This window comes from Elaeis guineensis, chromosome 13 (genome assembly GCF_000442705.2).
Source record: "Elaeis guineensis isolate ETL-2024a chromosome 13, EG11, whole genome shotgun sequence".
In the NCBI taxonomy this organism is placed as follows: Eukaryota; Viridiplantae; Streptophyta; class Magnoliopsida; order Arecales; family Arecaceae; genus Elaeis; species Elaeis guineensis.
The window spans coordinates 3968652-3994585 of NC_026005.2; the positions used below are offsets into that span (position 1 = coordinate 3968652).

General features: G+C 38.4%; 1 protein-coding gene across 2 annotated transcripts; it reads right to left on the minus strand.

Annotated features, from left to right (window-relative positions):
• Positions 1–683: 683 nt before the first annotated feature.
• On the minus strand, positions 684–25680 carry LOC105060582 (uncharacterized). 2 transcript variants are annotated; one of them, XM_073247724.1, is made up of 23 exons: positions 25541–25680; positions 25205–25289; positions 24317–25102; positions 20978–21168; positions 20812–20886; positions 20528–20662; positions 16585–16703; positions 16056–16358; positions 15895–15982; positions 15616–15721; positions 15420–15533; positions 11114–11277; positions 10528–10648; positions 9627–9851; positions 9349–9539; positions 3737–3904; positions 3538–3643; positions 2717–2854; positions 2430–2594; positions 2145–2345; positions 1434–1628; positions 1278–1349; positions 684–1144 (listed from the first exon to the last, which is right to left on the minus strand). In XM_073247724.1, the coding sequence occupies exons 2-23, from the start codon at positions 25277–25279 to the stop codon at positions 992–994; spliced, it is 3891 nt and encodes a 1296-aa protein (XP_073103825.1). In that variant the 5' UTR covers positions 25280–25289; positions 25541–25680; the 3' UTR covers positions 684–991. The 2 variants fall into 2 exon arrangements, with proteins under 2 accessions (XP_073103825.1, XP_073103824.1); XM_073247723.1 differs by having other exon boundaries at positions 777–1144; positions 2717–2857.
• Positions 25681–25934: the final 254 nt, after the last annotated feature.

Sequence of the window (25934 nt, forward strand, 5' to 3'; positions counted from 1 at the left end):
TTTCACCGAGGACCTTTTCTGTTTCTCCAGTTGTTCAGTTGGCCATTTTTGGGCAGCCAGAGACTGGTAAGATAATTTTTGGAATGCAACCTTTACCACCAATGAATCAGAGTGTCTTCAAGACGGTAATCCACCCCAGCAGAGCAGGCATTGGAAAAACATTCAGAATCCAATCTTACTTTCGGTGCAGACAAGATTTAAAAGGAGTTTTGTAAGCAATGTTGGACAAGATTTAAACAGTCCAGATATGGATAATTTGCCTGAACTTTTTTTCCAATATTTTACTGGAAACATCTGATAAAATTGGAATGGTACAAATATTATCATGGCCACCGCGCAAGGATGCATACCTTTTAGATACAGAAATACATGCTTCAAACTTTGCCGACATTGATTTCTGAACACTATCTGCACTATAGGAAAAATCCGCAGACAAACTACATTTCAAGATATGCCCAGACTACAACAAAAGTTAAAAACATCATCTTTAAGGCAGGGGTGCAGCCCTTGAAAGCAACCGGATGAGAAAGAAAAAATAATTTTATAATTATTGCATTATGTTCTTTACATTAATTAGTCTCATCACACATCTCAGCTCCAAAATTCAGTCACCGCACCAATAACCCAGACAATCTGTCAGACTCCGTTTAATTATCTCTGCTTATATCATACAAATAGGGGAAAAAGAAAATAAATCCATCCCTCCAAATCAAGGAAAACTGATATATGAAGCTTACTATAACTTAAATTGAATTCCTTTTACTCCCTACATTACTGACAAGGAGCTCATGGATAACAGGTTTGGCCTCCCGTCGGCTTCTTCATATGCTATACAAATTGGCGTGTGCTTGTGCAAGACAGCTTCTTGGATCCTCTTATGTGCAGATTGGCAAACTATTTCAACCATGCATCGAAGCCCTGCTCAGAGCTCTTCAGCCTATAATGTCAAAAATGGTTGCATACAAAAATTCCACATGCATACTTACTCAACCTAATAGTAGAAATTCGAGTCCTTATGAATAGATGCGTCCTTGCAGAGCACTGAACGCACTTCCATGATTGATCTCGGTGGCTCCAGGTCTTTCTCCTGCAGCGCATTACCAAGCAGCTCCTGCATCTGTGATGCAAATGTGTCGTCCAAAACCTGCATCATTCAGATCATTATTCAATCAAAAAGATTCATAGGCATGAAGCAAAGTAATCCCAGATACAGACTGTAAACATCCTAGAAAAACCTAGTTTATGTGGAAAATATTTACAGGAACTAGTCTACTTACAGCCACCGTGACTCGTGCACCTTTATACCATGCTCTGTTTTCTTTTCGATTCTCCAAGAAACTGAGGACATCCTGTAACCGGACATAATTAATTATGTTTATTACTATAACCAATAAGCAGGTGGTGATGCATTGCAAGGTCGTCATATAGTATACCTGTCCCATTCGATGCCAAAAGCCTCGACATACTGCTACAAACACATGAACCTCAAAGACTGTATGGAGGTGATTAATTGTTTGAATAAGTTGATCCTTCAAGGGTTGCATTCTGCTTCTAATATCAGATTCTGCTATAGTATCCTTTGAGTCTTGGATGATCTTCTTGAGCTTTGTGGTGCTCTGTGCTCGAGTCTGAACATACAAGTGAGCATGATAAATGCATTAGAAACGATAAGACATTTCTAAACCAATATTGTTTTCCTCAAGCTGAAAGGGAATATCAGGTTAGCCTAGAACCAAGACTTGTTGGCACATCATTTCTTGTATGAAAAAGCTACTCGCACTGGCATTTCCCTGTTATGCTATGAGAAGTCTCCTGATACCTTTTACCCTTCTCAAGTATATGGGCAATTACAGAACTAGGTTCATGTTCATAGCCTCATCAATTGATGTAGTGGGGAAATCATATTGTGTCCATCACACACAAAAAAAAACATGCATGTCACTTAAGGCAACAAAGAAATTTTCTTGAACATCTGATATGTTCCATGCTATACCATAGGTTGGTTTGTCTTTCTAGCATTCATGCAACTGAGTGCAACTTGGGCCAAGAATGATAAAATTCTTTAGATTTTCAAAATTTTCCTCTGAAGCAAACTAATAGCAAGAATATGTCAAAAGGATGTAGGAGTTTGCTCGCATGCTTACATTCTCTGCAAGTTTCTCAACAACTGCTTGCAGATAATTCCTGAACTTCGCTTTCAATGTTACACTTACTTCACCAAGGCGATCTTCAGCAGCTACGCTCCCGCCATCAGGTATACAAGAACCCCAAGATTTCAACTGCATCTCTATTTTGGGTCGCAGAACATCAATCATTATTTTCATAGTATTCAAGAGAATTCCCAGCTGAAAACAAAATATCCATATTCTTAGACCACAGTTAAGTCAGAATGTTGAAGCCACATAAAAATGCACATAGAGACAGCTCACTTCGTCAGGTACAGTATAAGGAGAAATTGTATTGCGCTTAGCAAGTTTCTGAACGTATTTGAGGCCAAATTTCTTTGGTGTCATACTATCCTTCAATGGAGCCAATACATCTGCATATTGCTTCTCCAAAGCCTCAATGACTGCCTTCTCAATATCTGCAATGGCCTTTAAATTATAAAGGCAACAAAAACAAATTGCTGTAAAATGGATGTTCTTTCAAATTTGATAGTACATGGAAAAGCAAAAAAAAACAACCAGAAGGCCTAAGAAAATATGCCTGAACATACATTCTCCAGGACAAAGGTGTATTCTGGCCAGCGGCATATGATGACCTCATATTCGTTCAAGGTATCTTTCAGTCGGTCATACATGTCATCAACAAATGGCGTTGTCATATGCGGTGTTCGAACTCCTGACCATTTTACCTGCTATTCAATTATCAGTCAAATTAAAGAACCATAAGTGCAATATTGATAACCAATTTGTGATGCGCTATCTTAAAAGGAAGAGTTCAATGGCATTTATAGCAACATTTAATTAAGAATGAAAGGCATTTCCAGGGAAAAAAAAGACAACATTAATTGTGGAAAGCTCAATCAACCTAGAAGGGGAAAAAACTCAGAGATGAAGAGGGCAAAAGAAGAAATGTGGCGTTGGATGATCAAGGATGAAGAAAAGGCAACATGAAAAGAGACTAGGGCTGCAATGAGGCATTATGATTCATGCAAATCCCCTTTATTAAGCATCTACTTATCAGACAAACAAGTGACAATGATACTAATAGCATGTGTTGCTTGACCTAATTCACCATTTTACACCTTAACAGACCTAGCAAGTGTTGAATCCCCATGCCATACTTAATTTGCCACTGTCTGGACAACCGGACCTTCTTTAATTTGACCAAGCCAATTCAACATGAGCAGAACCAGAGAGTCCCTGATAATAATTTAATGGGAGATGTGACAGTTCCTAATCATTTTAGAATTGAAGCATCCAGCTTTTGTTGACAGAACACAAATATCAATAAAAATCTGAAGAAAACAATACACAGAGACATCCATAAATGTGCATACACATATGAAAATGTCTTATAATGTAAATATCTTACCTTATCTAATTTACAAGACTCAAGCAAAGCAAGGCGCTTATCTTGGATCCATAATATAATATACAAGTGGAATAACTCCTTAGCATCAATGCCTCCTTTAATAGAACTGTGAAGATAATAGAATATAATAAACGGAAAGTTTATTGAGAAAACCAAATAAGCAGCATAATAAATTAATAATAGTAAGAACAGTATTTACCTAATGTTCCAACCAGCAAGATCCTTTTGTAAATCAGCAGTTGCAATTACAAGATCTGCAACAGGTGGTGAGGGGCCAGTAGGAGGGCATGCAACAAGGAATGCACGCAATCTGCTACAGAGTTCTACACTATAAATGGATGCAGATAAATTCGGAAGGTCTATGAAGCTGCAATAAGAAATAAATACAAACATATTAATAGTGAAGTTGAATAGAAATAAGAACACTTATGCTGAAAGAATGAGCAACCTAATATAGTTCTTCTATTCACAACCATAGAAAATGATGCCAATCTACCAATGAACATGTTTATTAAATTAACGAAAAATTACTTAAACACTCTTTCAACTTAAGGTCAGTTTCACTTAGTACCCCTTGTTTAAAAAGTTTCAAAGTGATTGCTCAAGTTAGTTAAATGGTTCAATGTGATCCCGAGCCTCATCTGGAAGCCCAATGCTGTTAAAAAGCCATCATAAAAGATAATTTTTCCCTCATCAGAATGGCTTATTCATCAAAAAAGAAAAGCCATCTCTTCTCCTCTTCATCCCTCCTCACTCCCACTACCTTTTCCTCTTCCAAGACGTCCTCCTACTCTCTATACCCTGCTGTTGTCCTCAACTCTCCTCTCCATCTAACATGGTCTCAAGCCCCACCAACTCCCACCACCACCTCCTCTTCCAGCACACCCTACTCCTCTCTCAACATCCCATAGTCCTCATCCCTCCTCTCCATCTAACTTGGTTCCAAGCCCCACCATCGCCTCCTCTGATACAACCTCCTCTCTAAACCCCGCTGCCATTCTCATCCCTTCTCTCCATCCTGGTCCCTAGCACACCTAAGCCCCACTCAATCCTACCAACACCTCTTCCAACGCTACCTCTTCCTCCTCTCTAAACCTCCTCATACCTCCTCTCTATCTAATCAACTCCTCACAAGGCTATTTTAGTCCTAAAAATCTTACATGACTGTTATATGATGAGATCCGATGAACTTAGATAAACAACGATAGACGATGAGACTGCATTAAACCATTTAACAAACTTGAAGCACCCGGCTTAGGGCATGCCAAACTGTATTGACAGTTGATCAAGACAGTTCAAGCATTCAAAACGAGATACCAATGAGGATGGGAGGAGAGAGAAGGAAAGAGAGGAAAAGTGAGAGATGGGGGGATGGAAGGAGAGGGAAAACTCAAGGAGGCCATCGGAGGCCGCTGGAGGGCCATCGAGGCTATCGGAGCTCCACCCTCCTCCGAAGAGAGGAAAAGAGTGAGAGGGGGGAGGGAAGGAGAGGGAGAGGAAGAGGGCCGGAAGGCCAGCAACCATTCCCCACTCCTCCGATTCTCCCCCTACCCTGTTCCTCTGGTCATCCGAAGGCTTCTATGGCCCTCCAGCAGCCACCATTGGCCTCCCCACCCTCTTCCTCCCTCCCCTCCTCCCCCCCTAACTCTCTCCCTCTCCGATTCTCCCTCTCCTACACTCTGTCTACTATGTCGGTTCGGGCCAGGCACAAGGGCATACCAAACTATGCCGTTGGCCGACCAATATGGGCCTCAACACTGGCACAGCTAACCTTGGTGTCAAATCAAAGTAGCAAGTTAGCCATGTCATTCCAATAAAACCAACCTAACCAATTTATCAAAGAGATCACAAGTTGCATCAATTTGCAACTTAATAAACAGGTAGGGTTCAAGTTGGAGCAATAGACCTATTTGTTAGATTGGCACAAGTTAGCATAAATAGTTTTCCCAAAAATACTTATATCGCACAGAGATGCAAACTCAACCTGATTCAACCCACTCTTTACAGTATGCACAAGAATACAAGATTACAAACCAAGTTACGTTAATATTTGAAATGTCAACTATACCACCTAATATCATGAGGCATATCAACCCATATCAGTCCATATCAACAAAGGTGTGTTCCATGTCAGCAAGCCATAAGTAGATACTAGATACTTGAGGCATGCATTCCATGTATAGTATCAAAAAGTGACTTAAACATGCCCCTACTGCAAGTTTTCAAAACTTGATGTGAGGGTTCAAATCCCGATACCAAGCCTGCCATAATCTAGAGTGGAGTTAAATGATAATGAGATGGTATGAGATAAGATTGAAATAAGCATTAACGTGAATGAAGAGATACAAATAAAAAATAAAGCAAAAACAAGCATTTAAGATGCTAAGCCGTCCCACATGTCAAGATATAACTATTTCAATCTGTCCAATGCCATGCCTTCTCAGGCATTGGGACACAACTGACAGCAATTGCTGCCAAGATAGAATGTGATGACTTGACCTAGAGAGACATGGGCCTCCTGCATCATAGGACCCAATCTCTCCTATCCATTATGGTACTGCAAAGATCCAGGATCGCTGACTCAGAATCAAATCCCATGCCGGCCGACCAACGTACGAGTCAAATACGCCTTTATATCGAACTCGAACTAACACGGAAACGGGGATGAATCGGAGAGGAAAAAAGAGGGGGGAGGGAGGGAAGGAAAGAGAGACTTGCGAAGACGCTGGCAGTGGCCACCGGAGGGCCTCGTAGGTTGCCGAATGGCTGTCGAGGACTCCCGAGCTCTGCGAGAGAAAATGAGAAGAGAGAGGGGAAGGGAGGGAAGATGAGGAAGGAGACGGCAATAAGGAGGCCGTTGAGAAGCCACCGTGGTCATCAGACAGCCCAAAACATCCCGCAGCCAATGCTGTTCCAAACAAGGGCTTCGCCTATGTTTCGTCGCGTTTTTTAAAAAATCCAACACATGATGATTGTCGGCTTCATTGTATATCGGATTTTTTAAAAAACCCAACGAAATATGGGCGAAGCCCCTGTTTCGAACAGCGGTACCCCTGATGGGTGTTTTGGGCCATCCGACAGCTTCCCCACTGCCTTCCACTCCCTCCTCTCCCCTTCTTTCCCCTCTCTCTCTATCTCTCTCTCTTTTCGTATCTTGTAGGGGACTGCGGAGATCTGAAGGCTCGATGGCCCTCCAGCGGCCTTGGCGGGCCACCGTCGATCTTTTCTTTTTCTTTCCTCCCCTTTTCTCTCTCTCTCTTCCTCTCTTTCTTTCTCTCTTGTGCTGTTTTTGCCAACGTTCCAAATCGAACACCCAAACCGCATCGATTAGCCATCGGTATGGTTCGGCACACCTCGAATCCTCCAATTTGGGATGGTTCGGCGAACCATGGCAAAGACAGACTAGATCCTTAATCCTTGCCTTGATGCATACTAAGGACAGCAAATGGGTTTCTATTCCCAAAATCCAACTAAACCTTCTGCCTATAAATGTTAAGCCAACCCAACATATGACATGTCAAGTAAGGGCAAGCCCAAATCTAGATCCCCACTAGTATCTCCATGTTTTAACACAACCATGATCCAACCAGATGAATGAAATGTAGATTAAAAAAAAAAAAGAAAAGAAAGGGAGAAAATCTTGGTGAAGTTACTGATTGATGGATTTCTAAAGATTCATAAGATGGTAGGCTATTTTGCAAGTAAGAGATTAAGACCTACTTGTTTTGCCTTTATAGGACATTGGCTTGATGGATATAATAATAAGTCATCATGGTTCAAGTTTAAAGTTGGCTGGCCACTAGCTACCCTTTATTCAACAGAAAGTTAGAAGAGCTGATGGATTACGGAATTCAAAAATTCCATGAGTGGAGAAGTATGGAAAGCACCTTTACAAAATAGAAGAGTTCAACTTTTTTGTTTTGAGAAGATCTTCTCGTTATTTTCCCCAAGGCTGAAGTGGTCGCTAATATTTCATCCTAGCCCATGGGCAATAAAAAGAGGGAAACATGCAATTTAATGGCTATTGCAGACATTAGCATCCTCAAAAAAAGGTTATTGCAGACAATAGAATATATTTTCTTATGTTCGTGCACTTTTGTTTGTTTGTTTAGTCCTAAGATTTCGTGTTAGCAAAATACCTCTTTAATCATAGTTTCAACTTGTTTATCAATTTCTTTTACATTGGAATTTTCATTTTAAGTTTATGGATCTTCGCTTGCACATTGATGCTTTTATTGCAAGTGAACAAATCAAAATCAATCTAGACTAGTAAAATTACACAACTACAATCCACAACAAGGCATTATGTTTCCTCAGTATTCCCATCTAATAAAAATGCCAAAAAGCAATCACAACATTGAAATCATTGACATGGTCAAAATAAAATTTTAATTGGCCATAAAAATTTACTAAAAGATTTGATATGATTCATGATGTTTTCATTTGTTTGATATTATGGCAATTGCACAAAAAATCATAAAAAGGGAAAATAAACATGGTAGATTGACACATATGTAGTTCATAGAAAGTTAAACTAAGTTGCAACGATGCACCGACTGATGTTTACACATGTTCTTGGTCAAAATCAATTTCAAAAGCTAGGTTAGGCTAGGTATGAGAGAGATATGAACTTAAAGAAACATGCAAGTAGATTCCACATTTTGGCGTAAGATACAACAAAATTTGTTGTCCACTAAGGTTCCAAATAGGAATTTTTTTTTGTACGCGATGTTCTAATTTTGAATTATAGAATATTCACTTGCTTAAAAGGATGTTTACTTGACACCATTTTAGACTCATGTAAAAACATAATCTAATATATTTTTATATGGTATCAAACCGCCATCAAATTACCCCCTTTAGCATTTCTAGATCTGACAAATTCTTAAATTGTACTTGAGAGATCTCACCAGGTCCACACACATCTTCGCTTGCTATGGGTTAGAAGCTTATCATCCGATTGCTATTACATGAAGATTGTATTTAAAGCCTTGAAGAGATAAGTGGTAAAGCATGAAACAAGAACAATCCAGGGCAATCCCAGCAACCCTGGTACCACTTAAAGTTTGCCCTTTTGTGGGATCAATTATCAAATATCTGCTTTCTATGTGGGGCATGAACCACAGCTTACGGCTTTCAGATACAACACCATGAGCATCTACAAACTTTTAAATGCCTTGGTAAACAAAGAACAAATTAAATTCATACATTGTTTTCTTGCTAAGAGTCTATTAGCCTTATCCCATTATCCGCATTAAGTGAAAATATCTGGAATAACACTCCATTATAACTCATTCAGAAGTATAATATACATTAAACACAAAGATAAACAAGGTTCCAGTAGATATACAGTAAAACCAAGAATGAAGTACATAGATCTTACATATAGACAATTCCTCAATATCTTGTTCATTTATAACAAAATATTTTCTTTGTGCATCAGTAAAAATATATATATATATCTGTTTGGAGAGGAAGACTATTTCACCAATCGAGTTATGGGTATCTGACATATTCATACCGAAGGATTTTCCACAAAGTGATGACAAAACATATAACTTGTACAAATCTTTCCATTTTCAATCCGGTCCATTCATTCGTTCGTTCATTCATGTGTGTGTGTGTGTGTGTAAGAGAGAGAAAGAGAGAGAGAGAGAAAGAGAGAAACATATAAGAAACATGTCCTCTGCAGGCTTGTTAACAACATGAATCAACAAAAGGACACTGAATGGGTTTACTTGTCAACAAGGCTATTCTAGCTTACAATACTGGAGCCTGGTTGGAAACAGAGAAAAGGAGAAAAAGATCTACCTGGGGAGCACATGCTGATTATGGATTTCGATGTCTGTAAAAATTTCATTTCGAATATTTAAGCAGAGTGATTTCATCTTCTGGTAAGCTGTAGAAACGGTTACAACATCCATCAAGTTGCCTTCACAGTTGCCTGCAACATACTCATCAGTTTCAACCAAGTGCCGCCTCATCCTCTTCTTTGCAGCAGCCTGGGCATATAATGGAATTTCAGTAAAACATGCATTCTCAATTTCAAGTATAGGAAGCTTCATAATAATATTGTTCAATTCCAGAACCTGGAAATAACTGCATAGCTTTAGTTGAGCCTCTGGGGTTAGTATATCATGCACAACAGCATACAGTTTTACAGCAGGTGCCAATGCTGGAGCTGGAGTCCCAGTAGCAGGCCGAAAAACTTCCACCATTCCTGATGGTAAAGACTCATCCAGGGACTTGTAATTTTCAAAAACCATAGCTAGAATCTGCTCAATCTGCTCCTCGATTTCTCCAAGAATGCGATTCTATTGAAGCACCAACAGTAGTTCATGTTACTCCATAATCCATATAGTTATTGACATTATTTAAAACGAGCTAAAACCAGTATTCATATAAAAATTAAATCAAGAAATCAAGAAGCAGATATGATGTAATTTCTATTTTAATGTGATGAATAATACTTTAAAGGTCTTTGTACAACGATGGACAAAGACACAAATATGTAGAGTAGTTTACATTCATCTAAAAATTTCAGAAAAGCCAAAAGGTCCTAGGCACATGCTAAATAACAAATAAAAATCTTTAGTATTAGAATAGCAGTGCAGGATTCACAGTGTATTATGAATCATCTTTAGAATTTTATATATAAAGGGAAAGAGCAAAAGGCCTCCAGAGGAGCAAACTAGGTTGCTCTCATATTTAAGGATTTAAACCAGTGTTCTATCATTTGCATTTGAATCTATATAATGCAAGTTAATGACAAAAATAAAACCAAAATAGTGAATATGCAGTCAATAATATTGATGGGAAACAAAAAGAACTAAAGTAACCTATACTCATCTCCAAAATTTATAGAGAGCTTCTGGAATTTACAGAAAGTTTCTACAATCTCATATTTGATTCTATACATAATATTTTATGGGGAGCGGGGGGGATAATAGAACGAAAAATTTCATATTTGCCAATAAAGAAAACACATACCTCTTGATGACTCAATGTATTCTTACTACGACTCTTCAAAATCACAGGCAGCAGCAGATCATGAACCAACATGAGACAGTCTGCTGTAGGGGTTGCCACATCCATGACATAAGAAAGGTATCTGATAATCATAATAACTTTATTAGTATACATTATATTAAAAGATAAAACCATGAATCTGTACAAAATTCTATTGATTTCTTAACACTAAAGCACCTTTGAACCTTCCGGTTCTAATGTAACCTTAAGCTGTTGCTCTCATACCGTATGATTTTTAAAAACATGTCAAGGTCATGCTACTGCTAACTGGCTTTCTAAGGTTTCATGGCAACCCCTCTCTTTCCTGAAGGTGCTCAGGTCGAGAGCAGAACACCAATTCATAAAAGGTCAATGAAAATTTGAGAGTCAGTCATGAAGGTCAAACTTTAAACATATCATACCTACTCAACAAGACCTGCTAGCTACGGTCAAAAGAAAGTATTACAGTGGAAATGCCTTCTTTTCCCTTTTTTCTGCTTTTGGAATGGCAGAGAGGGGTGGGTCCATCAAAATGCTATTTCAAAAGAAAATATGATCTGATCAGTACCTTAGTTTGGTATATGCATCTGAAACACCGTAGTAGGAGGCAAATTCTGTCAGTAACCATTTCCATTGTCCATGCAGCAACAGATTCCTTTGTTGAAATTGCTGAGCTTTCATTGCAACTTCCAAGACTATATCATAAGCCACTGTTTCTGCAACAGAGCCATACTGCAAAACAAAGCAATAGCACCAAAATGTTAGGAATCTTAGCTACATAATTTTATGAGAGAGAGAGAGAGAGAGAGAGAGAGAGAGAGAGAGAGAGAGTTCCAAGATGATTCACAGCCAAGACATTCATAGCATTCAAAGGAAAAAACTCAAAAAGTAAGCCAATAAGTAGGAAACATCAAGAAAAAGACATCCTTTAATCCCAGAAATCTAAGCAAAAGCCTTGTGTGAAGCTGCCTTTCACCATTAAGATGTAAATCCAAAAAGTATACTCCCTTCTCCAGCAAGCAAACCCTTTCAGATTCTGTATCTTAAGATAATATTTTGAAAAGTGACACCAAAAATCAGAGTATAACCAACCAAATGTTGGAAGAAAAAAACACTGACAAAAAATCCCAAAAATTACATTGGTTTCTAGGATCACACCCATCAATCAAGTACTCCGTGCTGAAACAGTCATGAGCATTCCATTTTATGGATAATTCTACAGCAATAATATAGATAGATACCAGACAGGCAGACACAAACATTTAATTAGTTGATAGATTGCAATCATCCATTAAATACCATTTCAATGCATGACATGTAACAGGATCACAGCCTCCCGACAAACATTTTTTCCACATGAACCAGTCACATGCATCATACTCGGAAAACAACTACGACAAAATAACAGTAGCTGATCCTATAAGTATTTCATCATTCAATGAAATCATAGCCATCCATCAAGTATAGTGTTCCCGACATGAATAACTTAGCTAGAAGCCAGCAACTGCAGCAATAGGCCTTCTTATTCTTTACAAAAATATTCAAATCTTATCCAAGAAAAGAAAATGGAAAAAGAATCTAAAAACTCCAATGATGCTCTGCAATATTTTTTGTATTGAAAGCCCCAACCATAAAAGCAAAACTTTTACCAGTAATCTCTCAATGATATTGTTACGTATAAGCTGTCCCTCGGTTCCCACAATGTATATACTAAAATGGTCTGGATGCAATGCTGAACATTCTTATACAAACAAAATCAATTCCATTTCCTCTTCCTAACATTATAATATCATCTAGTAATCAGACTCCACCAATATCTTCCACATTCTCTTGCCAATGCATTCCAATTGTTTGACAGTTATCGAAACAAGAACATCTGATCAGTGCCATCTATCTAGAAATTGCAACGCTTACATCTCCCATTTTAGGTTTCACTAGCATCTCCCAGGAGGGAGTTCCAAAGTAAAATCCCCGAGACATCTAAATAGCTCTCAGCTGAACTCAAACACTATCAGGCTGATCACACCATAGCAAGATTTGCCATGTCGGCACCAGACCCCATAATGGTACCACCATCCTAGTATAGTGTCAGCAGGCCTGGTATGAGGATTGATTCGTGTTGACCTAATGGGTTGATTTTAATGAGTACAAAATGTTTGAATATGATAAGAATGAGCAGTTAATTTATTTTATAGGAAGCTGAATGAGTTTGAAAGGTTAGAAAAGCATGGAGAAGCCTTGAAGAACAAATCTCAAAGTTGGAAAAGTATTTGAAGTATTTTGTAAGCTTTTGCAACAGAGAAATCGACCCCAGGTGAAAAATAGTCGAACCCAAAATCCTAGAAGTCAATCCCAAACATGTAGAAGTTCATCCAAGAAAGCCACAAGCCAAAAACAAAAGACATCAATTTACAGACACTTCAAGAGTCGACTCTAGGACTTCAGGACTCGACTCTAGGACTTCAGCAGTCGACCCCAAGACTTCAGGAATCGACCCCAGAATTTCAGGAGTCAACCTAGGATTTTAGGAGTCGACCTGCGCATTTCAGGAGTTAGCTCCTTTGCATCTGGCAGCCCCAACGACTAGCTTTTTTGTGAGCATAGAACTTACAAAACAGTTTCCAACTGCTATTTTCTTCTCTCCAACAACTAGCAACGGCTCTCCAACATCTTTGTAAGCTATAAATGTTTCCAAATTTAATTGGAGAGGATGGGATTAAGGAGATTGAATGGATAAAGGAAAAATAAAAGGAATACAAGTCAACCACCACTTTCTAGAGCTTCAACTTGAGTATCAATCTAAGTAATGACCATTTAAATCCTCCACCCACCCACTTTAAAGAGAGCTTCCAAATACCGAGAGAGAGAGAGAGAGAGAGAGAGAGAGAGAGAGAGCTTCCCCTTCTATTTATTGAGCTCCACCACAACATCAAGAGCAAGCACAAAAAAGAAATGGGAAAGGCCTGATTTCTATCCACCTCAAGATCCTAACATTTGAAGCAATCAAACTCAAGCTACAACAATATAAATCCAACCTTTCTAGATATATTGTATTTTATTTTCCATATTCTATTTGTACATGAAATTAAGGAATCTTGTGTGGTGTCTTTAATGTAGCTAACATGGTGAAAAATCAGCTGCCTGTAGGGTTTGGTTATACCCAAGAAACAACTAGGTTGTGGTAGATTGACTTGAAAAATCAACTAAGTTTGCAGAACTTGGAAGTCGGGAAGGAGTTCCTAGATGTTGGAACTCGAGGTTGGTCTAGCTGTATCAACAAAACAGTTTGGTTTTGATTGATTGCCAAGGAAAATCAACTAGATTTACTTGCGAGCCCAAAAAACAACTAAGTTGTATTCTTATTAATAGATTATAGTAGAATTCTCAAGGAGAGAGAGCCTTAGAGAGTAGACGTAGGAGCTGTACTCCGAACCACTATAAATCTTTGTGTCAGTTTCTTATGCTTGTTCTTATCTCGTGCATTTATTTTTCATTCATTTTGTTATGCCCACTTATTTCACATTGCACAGTTAAGTTTAGAATAATTTTACTTAAAAATTTCTTAAGTTTGTAAAAAATTTTGCAAACCCAATCCACCCCTCCTCTTGGGTTGTCATCTTGCAATAGTTCAACATACTGACACTCAATACATACCATGTACTAGTTCGGTATAGGTACAGTACCTATACAACATAGTCGGTGCGCATTTGGCACCAATCGATATGCATCAGTACCGACCGATACAATGTCTTATGGACCATACAATATCAAATCTTGTATGACATATGAAACTACCCCTTTTATTATCGTTTACTTCCATTATTATATCTCAATCCCCTAACACAACATATCCCCTTACCAATGTAGCCCATCTTGGTTGTGCACTTCCACGAGGTAAAAGAAAATGTCGGATAATGTAACAACATTAAATGTTATCGAATTGAAAATTCAAATGAAAATATTAAGTTGGAATTGCTCAATAAGATAACTTTCAATTTCAACATTTGGCATCATAAAGAAAATATATTTGCAAGTTAATCATGACAACAAGAAGAACAATGGTCAGGAACAGTACACAACTCAAATTTGCCTTAATATAAAACTAACTTCAAGCAACTAGCAATTCATCAGCATTTGAATGCTTAACTCATTCCCAACTGTTTAACATTTCAAATCTAGAATCTTGATCTCATAAATAGTAGAGGAGATAGGTGAATATACAAAAAGCAGGGAGGAGGCTAGGTTTCACAGAAAGGATGAGATTTGACATCCATTTGGATATTCTTGGCATGCCCTTCTTTGTAGACCTGTGCCAACCAAGATCTCTGACCATAGTCATCATTGCATGTATGCAAAACAATTCCTCAATTTATACAATTCCTCAATTTCGATACCATTTTAATACAGGACTTTGGAAGCAGAAGATCTAGCACATTTCATTCAGTCGAAACAAAACTCAAAAGATCTTGACTAAATTCATGAGAGAAACTAATTACTCTAGACTGTTCAAAAGAAGAGATGAAAAGTAGGAAACACAAATATCTCCCAGAACACAGCAGAAACAGATATAAGCTAGTTGTCTTTCTGTTGCTCGAAATAGTGAGGATTTATTTAAAAATTGAAATAACAACCATACACTTTTTGATACAACAATGGGCAGAAGGCACCCACATGCACGCACCCATCCCCAAAACACACCTACATGCACGCACATGCATGGACGCACACGCATGCATGCATTTGAGCAGCCAGAAAGAGCTAATGAATTGGTCAGTGGTAGCGACAAATTCAGAGAATTCAAAGAATAACTATTCCATTTAAGCATTAAATCATCAAAACTTGCTCAAGAAACAAAAATGTTGCCATTTTCATACCTTAAGAGCACTGTTTTCATCTGGACTGGTAGTGTAATTTACATAAAGTTGTATTCGCCCGACAAGTTCATGCTCCGGTTCATGATAAATGGACCACCAGCGAAGTTTGTCACTCTGCATGAAGAAAAATATTGACGACAACCAGAACAATCTAGCTTCAAATCAATGTCAGTGTCACGGGCTTAGCGATGCTTACAGGATCCTCTGCAATGTTGGCCACTTGAGCTACAACTCGGCCACATGACTTTCCTTTGGAATCATAGACATCAACAATTAAATCATCTCCTAAGCTATCAGGAAAGCTGTAATTTCCAAGAAAATTTGTTAACATGTGCATCAGTCATAAGGCAAATTAGCCCACATTGTTGGTTCAAGAGAAAATAATAATCTACTTCAGCAAAGAACACGAATAAGCATATTCATACATTTACTTGGACAGGAAGCAATTGCAATAACATGAAAGATGGATACATACAACACATGTGTTTCACCAGATCCAGGTTGCATCCGAACACAATCCTCTTCAGTTGAACTTTTCAGCCTCAACTGACACGAATAGGTTTCTGTAATAACCACTATTTCATTAGAAAAGATCACCAGTACTTCATCTTCTAATACAGAATTTGTTGTAGGTACCTTGGACAATTTCATACGATGAACTGTTACGAAGAGTAGTAACCCCAATTTTTAGAAGGCCAGAGACCTGTTTGATATACTGAGCACTAGCATGCATATATGCTAAGCTGTGCCTTGAAAATGAACTATTCGCAGGCAGATTGGGTAAAACACGAACTTTCCTAACTGATTCCCATCCTGATGAAAGAGTTGAACGTAGATTGGACATGCGATAACGAAGTGAATCAAGTTTCACCATGGGTGCCTTCAAGGATGAAAAACTGCAGCCAGAAGGCATATCCAGAGACATTCTGACCTTACGAACTGCAAAGCAAACAGAAAAATGAATGAGAATGTAGATATAACCACTCAAATCTGTTATATGTAATGTAAAGATGGGTATTGGCAATGTGCAATTGATGAAGGAATGGTAAGCTGAAAACAGGAAAATCCCAAAAGAATTTTGACAGCTTTTTTTTGAAAAGAATAATATGACAAGTAACTAAAGCTTCAGAAAGCGGCAAATATTGCTTTTAAAAAAAAAAATTACCTTGGACCTTCATCTTGCCGATTGTTTTTTTGGGCTTTGGCGCAGCACCTTCACTGACAAACTCTGAAGAGCGCTTTGCCAGCAGCTCCTCCTCTGACTGTAACAAGATATGCTGCAGACTGCAACATGACATAGGAAAGGAGATTGGTAACTTTACTAATGCTAAGATCTAATGTTTTGCACTTGAACAAGAAAATCAGTAAATTTAAAGAATAACAAAAAGATGATGCAATCCTTGATCTCATAGCCCGACTATAGGTAAGAACAAGATAAGGTTTCTTTCAAGGGAATGCAAGGTTATACATTTAAAAACTTCCCATGATGGCTAAAGTGGATGAAATGTGTGGCATGTCCTGTTGGTGAAGAGAGTAAGCAATGGTTTAGGGGTTGAACGTAAGGCAAGGATGAGAAGCTTGGACATGAACAGTAAGCAATGAGTTAAAACTTATGAGGGATTGTTTACTAGGCATCAAAGAATAAAAGCATATCTTATAGAAATATGTGAGATTCAGGTAACAGCAGGAAAAGAGCTGGTGAAAATATTTATACCATTTAGACCCAAACATGGACAGTGGATGATCACCTACATGTAGAGCAACCAGTTAGATTGGGATGATGGGGGGTATTTGGTTCTTAAAGATTGGGTTTACAAAATATTTGATGTGCTATGTTCAGGTGGGGTAGTGGAGAGATGTAAGTTTACTCCAAAAAAATCAAACTATTTTTATCATGAGGAGCAGGTTCAAATAGCATAATGTTACTTTTAGAAGCCAGGTAGCAAAAAATCTGGGTAGCAAACATGCAGGAGAAGGAAATAAGATTATAATTCTTCATGCCTTTAGTTTGTTCCTTTTTTCCCCTGTGTGCAGTAAGGCTAAGTTCATACAACCAAAATAATAGGCTAAAACATACTTTGAGTAGCCACTCATGTCATCCACACTCACATCCATCCACAATCCATGGCCCAAGTCAGATCCTAAAGCAACATAAAGGTAGGGGGCGCAAGCTCAGGACAACATTTCTAGAGTTGAATCCATAACAACTCTTGCATGAAAATTACATAAAAATGTAAGGAATTATCTTCTAAAAGAAATCTTGTAAGTTCTAGACTAGCATGCCATTGGGTAATCTCTTAGCAGTCCAGCTGACCCTAAATAGATGGAACAAGGCTTAATCATAGCTATGGTAATCTGTTGGACCTAATGTATATCCTTTTAGTTGAACCCTTTAGCTAAAAAAGATTAATTTGAAACAACTGCTTTAGGTAACTGCTCGGTACAGGAACTATTATCAGCCAAAATCAAAAGCAAATCCTAAGGAATATTAATCTCGCACAAATAATACATCCTCTGCAACCTTTATCCTTTAGACAGTTATCAACCCAGGCTGTCACACAGTTTCATTCAGCCATTGTGTAGGCTCATTAATGGGCTGATGTATACTAAGAAGGAAATTAAAGGAAGACCTGAAAATTCTGGTTGGTTCTCTTTTGTAGGAAAGGGATGGGTCCAAACAGCCAAAACCTATGATTTAAGAGGCTGCACAAAGGATTCCTAAAAATATATCGGGTGATTTTAGGTGTGTAAAGCACACTAATCACCTTACAAGTGTAATGCACAATTAAGAAAAGTTTTAGCATGGTACCAATGAGCCTACAGTGGAAATCATGAGGCCCTATGTTTAGCTCTTCGCCCACTTATGGGTTTGCCAATAACATAGAATCCAGCTCATTGAGTCTTAAGCAGGGTTTTGAGATTTGGATAGTCATGTCATCTGGATGAATTGGATGATGAGCATCACCAATCATTATAATAGAAGAATTACGTATGAGTCAAGGTAATAGTAAGGGTTGAAAGCTAAAGGTCGATGGACTTTGCATCCTATTCATTAGACTCATAAGAGTAATAGACTCACCATTGGGTGTCTAAAGCAATATACCACATGTAAATTAAAAGGAACAAACCTATGATAACCATAAGACTTTGAACCATACTCGTTAAACCCATACAAGTAATAGGATCACCCTGGGGTGCAAGGTTGGCTGTATTGGTAATGGGACCCATCCTGGTTGCCCAGTAGTACGGTACAGTATGTTCATGTGCCGTACCATTCCACACCATACTGACAAAGCCAAAACCGGAGAGGGATACGGTAAGGGAGAAGTACAGAGAGAGAGAGAGAGAGGAGGGAGAGGGGGAGAAGGCTTGAAAGCCTTCATCTCCTCTGCAGCAACTCCGCAAGCTGCAGGGTTGCCTCCGTTTCGAAATAGGGGCACCCCTTGCAACCTGTGGAGGAGCTCAAGAGGAGATGAGGGCTTTCAAGCCCTCTCTCGACCTCTCTCTCCTTTTCCCTCCCTCCCTCCCTCTTTCCTCTCTCTCCTCCCTCTCCCCCTCCGTCATCGGATTTTTCAAATTAAGGGCTGGAACTATGCTGGCTCCACTCTAGGGCGGTTCAATATAACCCAAACTGTGTGGTTCAAGATGGCACCACCTTCATTGCTAGGGTGTCTAAAGTAAACTTGAATATGCCGTATATAAAATAATAGGAACAAACCTATGATAACTCTAAAAGCCACCACCTAAATCTTATGGCTTCACATAATAACCACATTATTTACCAATCATACTGAAATATAATACTGTACATGCAATTCTCTATGCATCAAAATATTACTTTTACCCTTTTAAGTGGAGGAAGGAAAAAGCTTCTCTAGATGAACTATTAATAACCAACCAAATAAATCCGGTGTCTTTTCGCATTGCAAGAACTTCCTGATTTTCTATGAATAAATTCTATTTTTCTCACAAGTAAGCTGATCTAAACAATAACTCTAAAGTGGGACTGGTGATATTATCAGAATTTCAGATGGAACATCATATCAGCTTTTTCCATATTAGGTGCATTTTGTTTAATAAAGTAGCCATCCTTTTTATCAATCTTTGCTGCATTGAGCCTTTTAGATTATTGGGTGTTATTGGTGCACTTAAAATGGAACTTAATGGTGCATCGCAGATGGCTTTAAAACCAGTGAACGAGAAATAACAACAATGGCGCATATTTTAAGTTACAAAGGACAGCCCTTTACTACAAGACCATTTTTTTAATTTTTTAAGACTTAAGGCCAGAAGTAATCCCACCTCCCCCCTTCCAAACCTGATTTTACACTGAACAGGAGGGAGTGGATGGCAATACCAAGGAGAGAACCGGGATCTTGAGTTAAGAACACAGGAAGTGGAATATTTTTAGGAGAATATGTTGGCCAGCTAGTAGGGGTGAGATCCACTCACATGACTGCTGACCATATATCTCCAAACGAATATTTCACTATTTTATTTTTCCTTTTATTCTTTTTCTCTTAATCAGTATGCTTTGCGTCACTAAGTCTATGAACTAAACTTCTCTGAGCAGCAAGTAAATGAAACAAATATCCTAGTCAAGTTGGAACATTCAGATTTACAGCTTTTGCTGGAATTTATGTACAAAAGACATGCAGCAACTAGCAGATTACTGACTAAAAAGAAATGATGGAGAAATTTTACTCTGTTTGTTATGTCAGATCCAGAGTTACTATGGTTCTTTGCATAAATTTGGGATTGCTGATCTGCCTTTCAGTCATATATGGAACTCACTTATACATTTGATCTCAAATTTATCTCAGAGTTAAGCCCCTCTATCAAGAAAGCATAACTACATATCAGATTTATTTTGACATGCAGATAAATCTGTATATGCAAATAAAGTTCCAGGCATAATAAGGATATGTAACTGATTAGAACTAGAATTTAGCAATTTAAAACAACCACATATGGATGTACCTGACAATAAGAACCATAGGGCATTTCAAGTTGCCAAACAAATTCTATCAAATTCTACTCTTTTCCAGCATGCTTAGTATTTTCTACAGCTATATCTTTAGCATAATACCGAGATAGATCAAACTCACCCAAAAGCGCTTCGCAACAATGCGCACTCATTTTCCAAGAAAACTGGAGCTTCCATACAGCCTCTAGCCCACGAATGAAGGCATAGCCGGACACATGCATCATATGAAATCACAGAATGCCAGGGCCCTTGTGCACTGAAATTAATTTCCAAGGCAACAAATATCTCATTAACAAATATATGGAAGGGAAGATAATCAATCATCACAAGTATATTCATTTCATGTGATTTGCATTTTTATCAGCATGTTGATAAACTATAAGCTGGAGTAATTCAATTGCATGCCTTGCATGAAAGGTGGGAACTCGAGCTGGAAATGAACTAGAAGCTGGGGCAACTTCAGCACCACCAGATGTGTTCCTGAGAATAAGAACAACTTGTTTAAACTCATGATGCCAAATTATTTGCTTCCTTTCAAACAGAGATGGACAGGTGCAAGCATTTTAAAGACCTGGCATTCTGGTTCCGCATATTGCTTCCATCATTAACATGTGAATGTGCCTCCTGTTTAGTAGCCGGGTCCTTTGAACTTGCTGCATGAGTATCATATGACCTCCCTGATGGTATTGGTTCAGAAGCATGGCTGATTTCCTGATCACAGCTATGAATTGGTGGTGCACTTGGTACATCAGAGAGACCATCCTGCATGCATATTTACCAACAAACTCAAAAATACATGCAAGATGCATAAGGAGTCACTAACATCAAATTACAGTTGATCTTAACTGTGAACATAATAGCGTCATAGGCTTAGCATTGTAAGCATCAGAAAGTGTCTCATTATCAGCATCTTACCAAACATCTTAAAGAGGAAAATCAGATTGAAACATGAAAATTACTAGGACCTATAAGTTGGATACCAATTGTAGATCAAAACCTGAATAGGACTATTGTTGCATTGTCCAGTAAAATTGATGAGGTAAGGGGCAAAGATTTTTGTGGAAGGCAAAAGTTTGAGAACATGAAGATATGGTGAAGACGTGCAATGTGGTCTTAAACTCTTCAAGACAGTATTATTCCTTCAAACTTGGGAGTTTCTTTAACATTAGCTAAGTAGACTATGACTCCATGTCTTAACAATGGCAGAACGAATTTTACAGCGCATAATTTAGGTTGTTAAGACCACCAGAGGGGAACAAGTGCACAGCCTCTTTAAGTGAGAAGCACATAACTAAAGTTCACAAAGATGGATGCATGAGGTATAAGGGGAAAAGACAAGGTGAACAATTTTCCAGAAAAGGCTTAACCCAAGAAAGCAGAAAGAAAATTTTGGAAAAATAAAAGGTCTTAAAAGGAAATGTAATATTCCTAGTTCAATAAATTTGGAAGCAAATCAAGCATCTAGGTCTGGAACATCAGCTTGTTTATTTCCTGAACCATAGAAAGCAACATGCTCCTTTTTCAATTTGTGGTGAGCAATGTTAGGAGCTTCTAATAGCTGGAAAGCATGAAGCTACCTTTTCTATATGACCATAGAGACATGTTGATCGTGTCATATTAGGACAAAAAGGTCAAGCAACTCTGGTACATGATCCAGAAAATTTTGTTGATGATAGATAGCTAGAAAAAGGATACTTTCAGGCAGCAATACATTAATATCAAGAATGCTGTCATGAATCTCATGATGATATATAATTCAGAAATCATAAAAAAATTGATTTGTACTTCAAGATTCCTGACATTACAGGTGCTCCCTAATTCAAAGTATCTATAAATGGTTAGATCTTGGAAGATGTAATAAAGCATGTTTTACATTTGAAGAGAGGGTTAAGATTGTCATGGATTCTTAAGACGAATGATGGTTTCCTTGATCAGAGGATGTACATCGGTACTGAAAGGGCGGCACAAGTACCAATTCGTGATATTACAAGAAATAATGATGTGAACAGGAAGTTCTTCCGTTGAAGGAAATAATTTGACTACTTTAAGGAAACTCCATCCAATATTTTGTTATTGGTCTTTCTTCCAAGATTCATTGGTGAAATCAGGTGATTAACTTTTCTATGATGACGTGAAAAGTTCGTGCTCTGTACATCAAAGCGGGTGTTAATGTGAGTGAAAAGGTACTAGGCTGCTAAGAAAGTAGTATAAAGAGGGTGAAGATTAGCTCAATGGTTACATTTTCCTTCATCACAAGTTTGAAGATGATGAGAGTGAGTAATTAGTGTAAAACATCAATCAAAGAAATCCTCTTCAATGGAAGGTCATCTATAACAAGACCTCTAAGGCAAAGTAAAGCACCTATCTAGGAATAAATCTACTGCATGGTAAAAGCTATATGTGGGTCACATGGAAGAACAGGACAAGAATAAAAGCAGCAATGGCCATACACCAATCAGAACAAAGATATAGAAGGTGAAGCAGTTGATTTTGAACCAAAACTAACGACAAACTCCAGGTGCAGTCTGTAAGCAAAAATTTTCATGATTGAGAAATTTGTCTCAGGTTAATACACTCACTGACTATTAATCAATAATAAAAATTATCTCCACTGTTTTTGTTAGGAAAATGAACCTTAAGAAAACCAACTTAGAGAACTGATGCTATACATTTTTCTTTGGAGGAGGGAGAAGGAAAAGGAAGAAAAGCATCCTTATTGCTGAGATATATAAGGACTAAATTTGTTTGTAGCATTTACTTTTTTTCATTATGAGAGCATATCACATCCTTTTTAGCTGACCATAGATAATAAAATATAAAGACATTCAATGAGACACAATATGTATGACTTCAGTTACAAGTACTGTCAATGATGCTACACATCTGTGCCAGGAAAGAAAGAAACCACACACACACACACACTATTGTTTGAGTCTTTGAGATACATAGGGAGCAAACTAGTGTGAACCCATTTTTCCATGAGAGCAAATCACGTCCTCTTGATCAGACCATTGATAGATAATTAAAAAATTGAATACATTCCATGAAAACAATATGTAGAACTTCAATGCAAGGACAGACATACCACGTAAAAAAAATTATGTGCAATGAGCAGTTTAGTCCTTTAAAGGATTTGGGAACTGCTTTTTTATATTCTAAGGGTCTAGATGCAGCTTGTCATATCAATTTCTTAAAGGGCTGAATAATTTGTATTCAGGGGACCATAAAGTACGGTTGGTTCATATCTTACACTTTGGTTAAACAGAACCTTTAATAAATGATAAGTGGAAGATAACACATACCAAAAAGAAGAGTCATTAATGATTAGCAACTTGATGTATGGAAGGAGGAGTCTAATAAAATCATAGTTACAACCAAAAGAAAGAAGGGAGAGTCTATTATACTACATACTAACTACAAATCTACAAAAGTCAAATTAAAGAATAGATACATTATCCAGCAAAAGTAACAAGTTAGACAAGAACGACAAAGATTGCCAGATGTAATATGTAAGAAACACTAATTGGAGCGCAATTCACTTCGCTAGTGAAAATGTAGTTAGAGATTTGCAAGCAGGAAGTTATGTCATTTATCAACCAAGGAATACAGTAATAGTGTTAATAGATATACAAGAAAAAGGGAAAACTTGCTGAATGTGGAAAAATTTCAAATGCAAGGAAATGAACCAACAAGTTATCAAAAAGGAGTTCTATAGAGTTCCAGGAGATGATTTTCAGTATCCAGCCATGTCTCCAACAAGTTATAACACATATTTTCAGCAAACTTATCAAATTCAATCCATGTATGCATAAAAACAACATATTTTGAAATCAGATTCAACATTCACAACTTATCTCTGTCCCAAACTTGAACTAGAAACTAGACACAAAACCCATAACAAAGGACTGACCATCTCAGCAGTAGCTCGCACATCTTCTCGAAAGGGAACACGGTGAGAGTAGCTCTCTGGATGATAGCCCCCTCGTGAATTCATGCCAACTTTATCAGCGCTAGCATTTACATCCTCTCTGAATGGAACTTTATGAGAGTAGCGCTCTGCAGGATAGCTCCCTTGGGAATTCACACCAACCCTCTGCACATTAACCTTCACGTCTCCCCTGAAGGGAACATTACCACAATAACTCTCAGCGGGGTAACTCCCTCTCGAAGCCACACCAGCACCAACATTATTCCTTCCCACCTGACTAGCAGAGCTCCAGCCAGAATCGGACAACCCATCTTCCTCCTCTTCTTCCATGTATCCATTCACATGCATTTGCTTTCTCGGCTGCTGCAGCTGCTGCCGAGCAGTATCCCTTGACAAACTGAAGTCCGAGTAACAATCGCTTGAGTAGTAATGCTGCCCGGAAACCGGAACTGTGCCCCGACGACCAATGCCAGCTGCATTGGAGGCTCCATTAGGTGCCCTGTGCCCTAAGACGTCATCCCGAGGTGAAGAATCAACAGAGTACCTTCCGCCATAGATCTCAGCCTCGGTATCGGAGGACTCATGCATGTCCGAGCCTGAATCACTTTCATCTTCTCTAGGGATGGTGTGGGACATGGGGATCGCCCCTCTCGGCAGATGCCCACTCCGAAATTTCTCCGGAGGTGGAATGCCAAGCCCCCGGCCGCCATTCCTTGGACCTAGAAGAGGATCCATCCTGTGCTGAGGGTTTGAGAAAGATGCATGACCCTATTTGACACCTCCAAATTAGTATAAACACATCTAAAACGAGCAAAACTGCCAAAATTTAGCAAAAATACACAGAAAAGAAAGCAAATTGGCAATGCTGACCTCCCGAACCCATCGAAGGGCATGCGAATCGAGTCCTTCAGTGAACATCCCCACGTTGGCGTGGGTTTCGATCATAAACCTCTGCCTGCAAAGATTTCCAACAAAAATATTAAATTTTTCGAAAAAAAAATCAAACCAACAAAGTAGATGAATATTTACTCCAAACTAAGAGATCTCCAGGTCGATGCACCACGCATAACCCAACTTAAAATTCCAAAAAACCAAAAAAGGTAAAGAAAAACCAAAGATCTAATCTTTCTTTCTCCACCAGCATCAAAAACTTTAAAAATAACAGGAAAAAAAAAAAAGAAAACCAGAGGAAAAAAAACTGCTGACCGGGAGAGATGTGAGGGAGTCGAAAGATCTCTCCTGATGATAAAATAAATCTTCAAAAAAAATGAATGTATTCCCCCCTTTCTTCTTCACTTCCTACACTAGGATCCTCCTTTCTCTGTCCCTCAGTCATAAAATCCGAAGAAATTTAGAGAAGAAAAAGGTCGGAAGCGAGAGAGAGAGGAAAAGAAATGGAAGCGTTCGTAACTTTATATACTCCATGGTAGGTTTCCCACCTCGGACCGTAAATTTATGTACTTGTAGTTGAAAAATGGAAATTGCGATATTTCCGCCGATTTCTTTACTTTTTTTTAATTTCTCTTCATGCGGGGAAAGGTTAAGCGGGCGACGTCGTTTGCGGAAGCCAACGGGAAGATGACGTCGTAGCGGTGCCGTC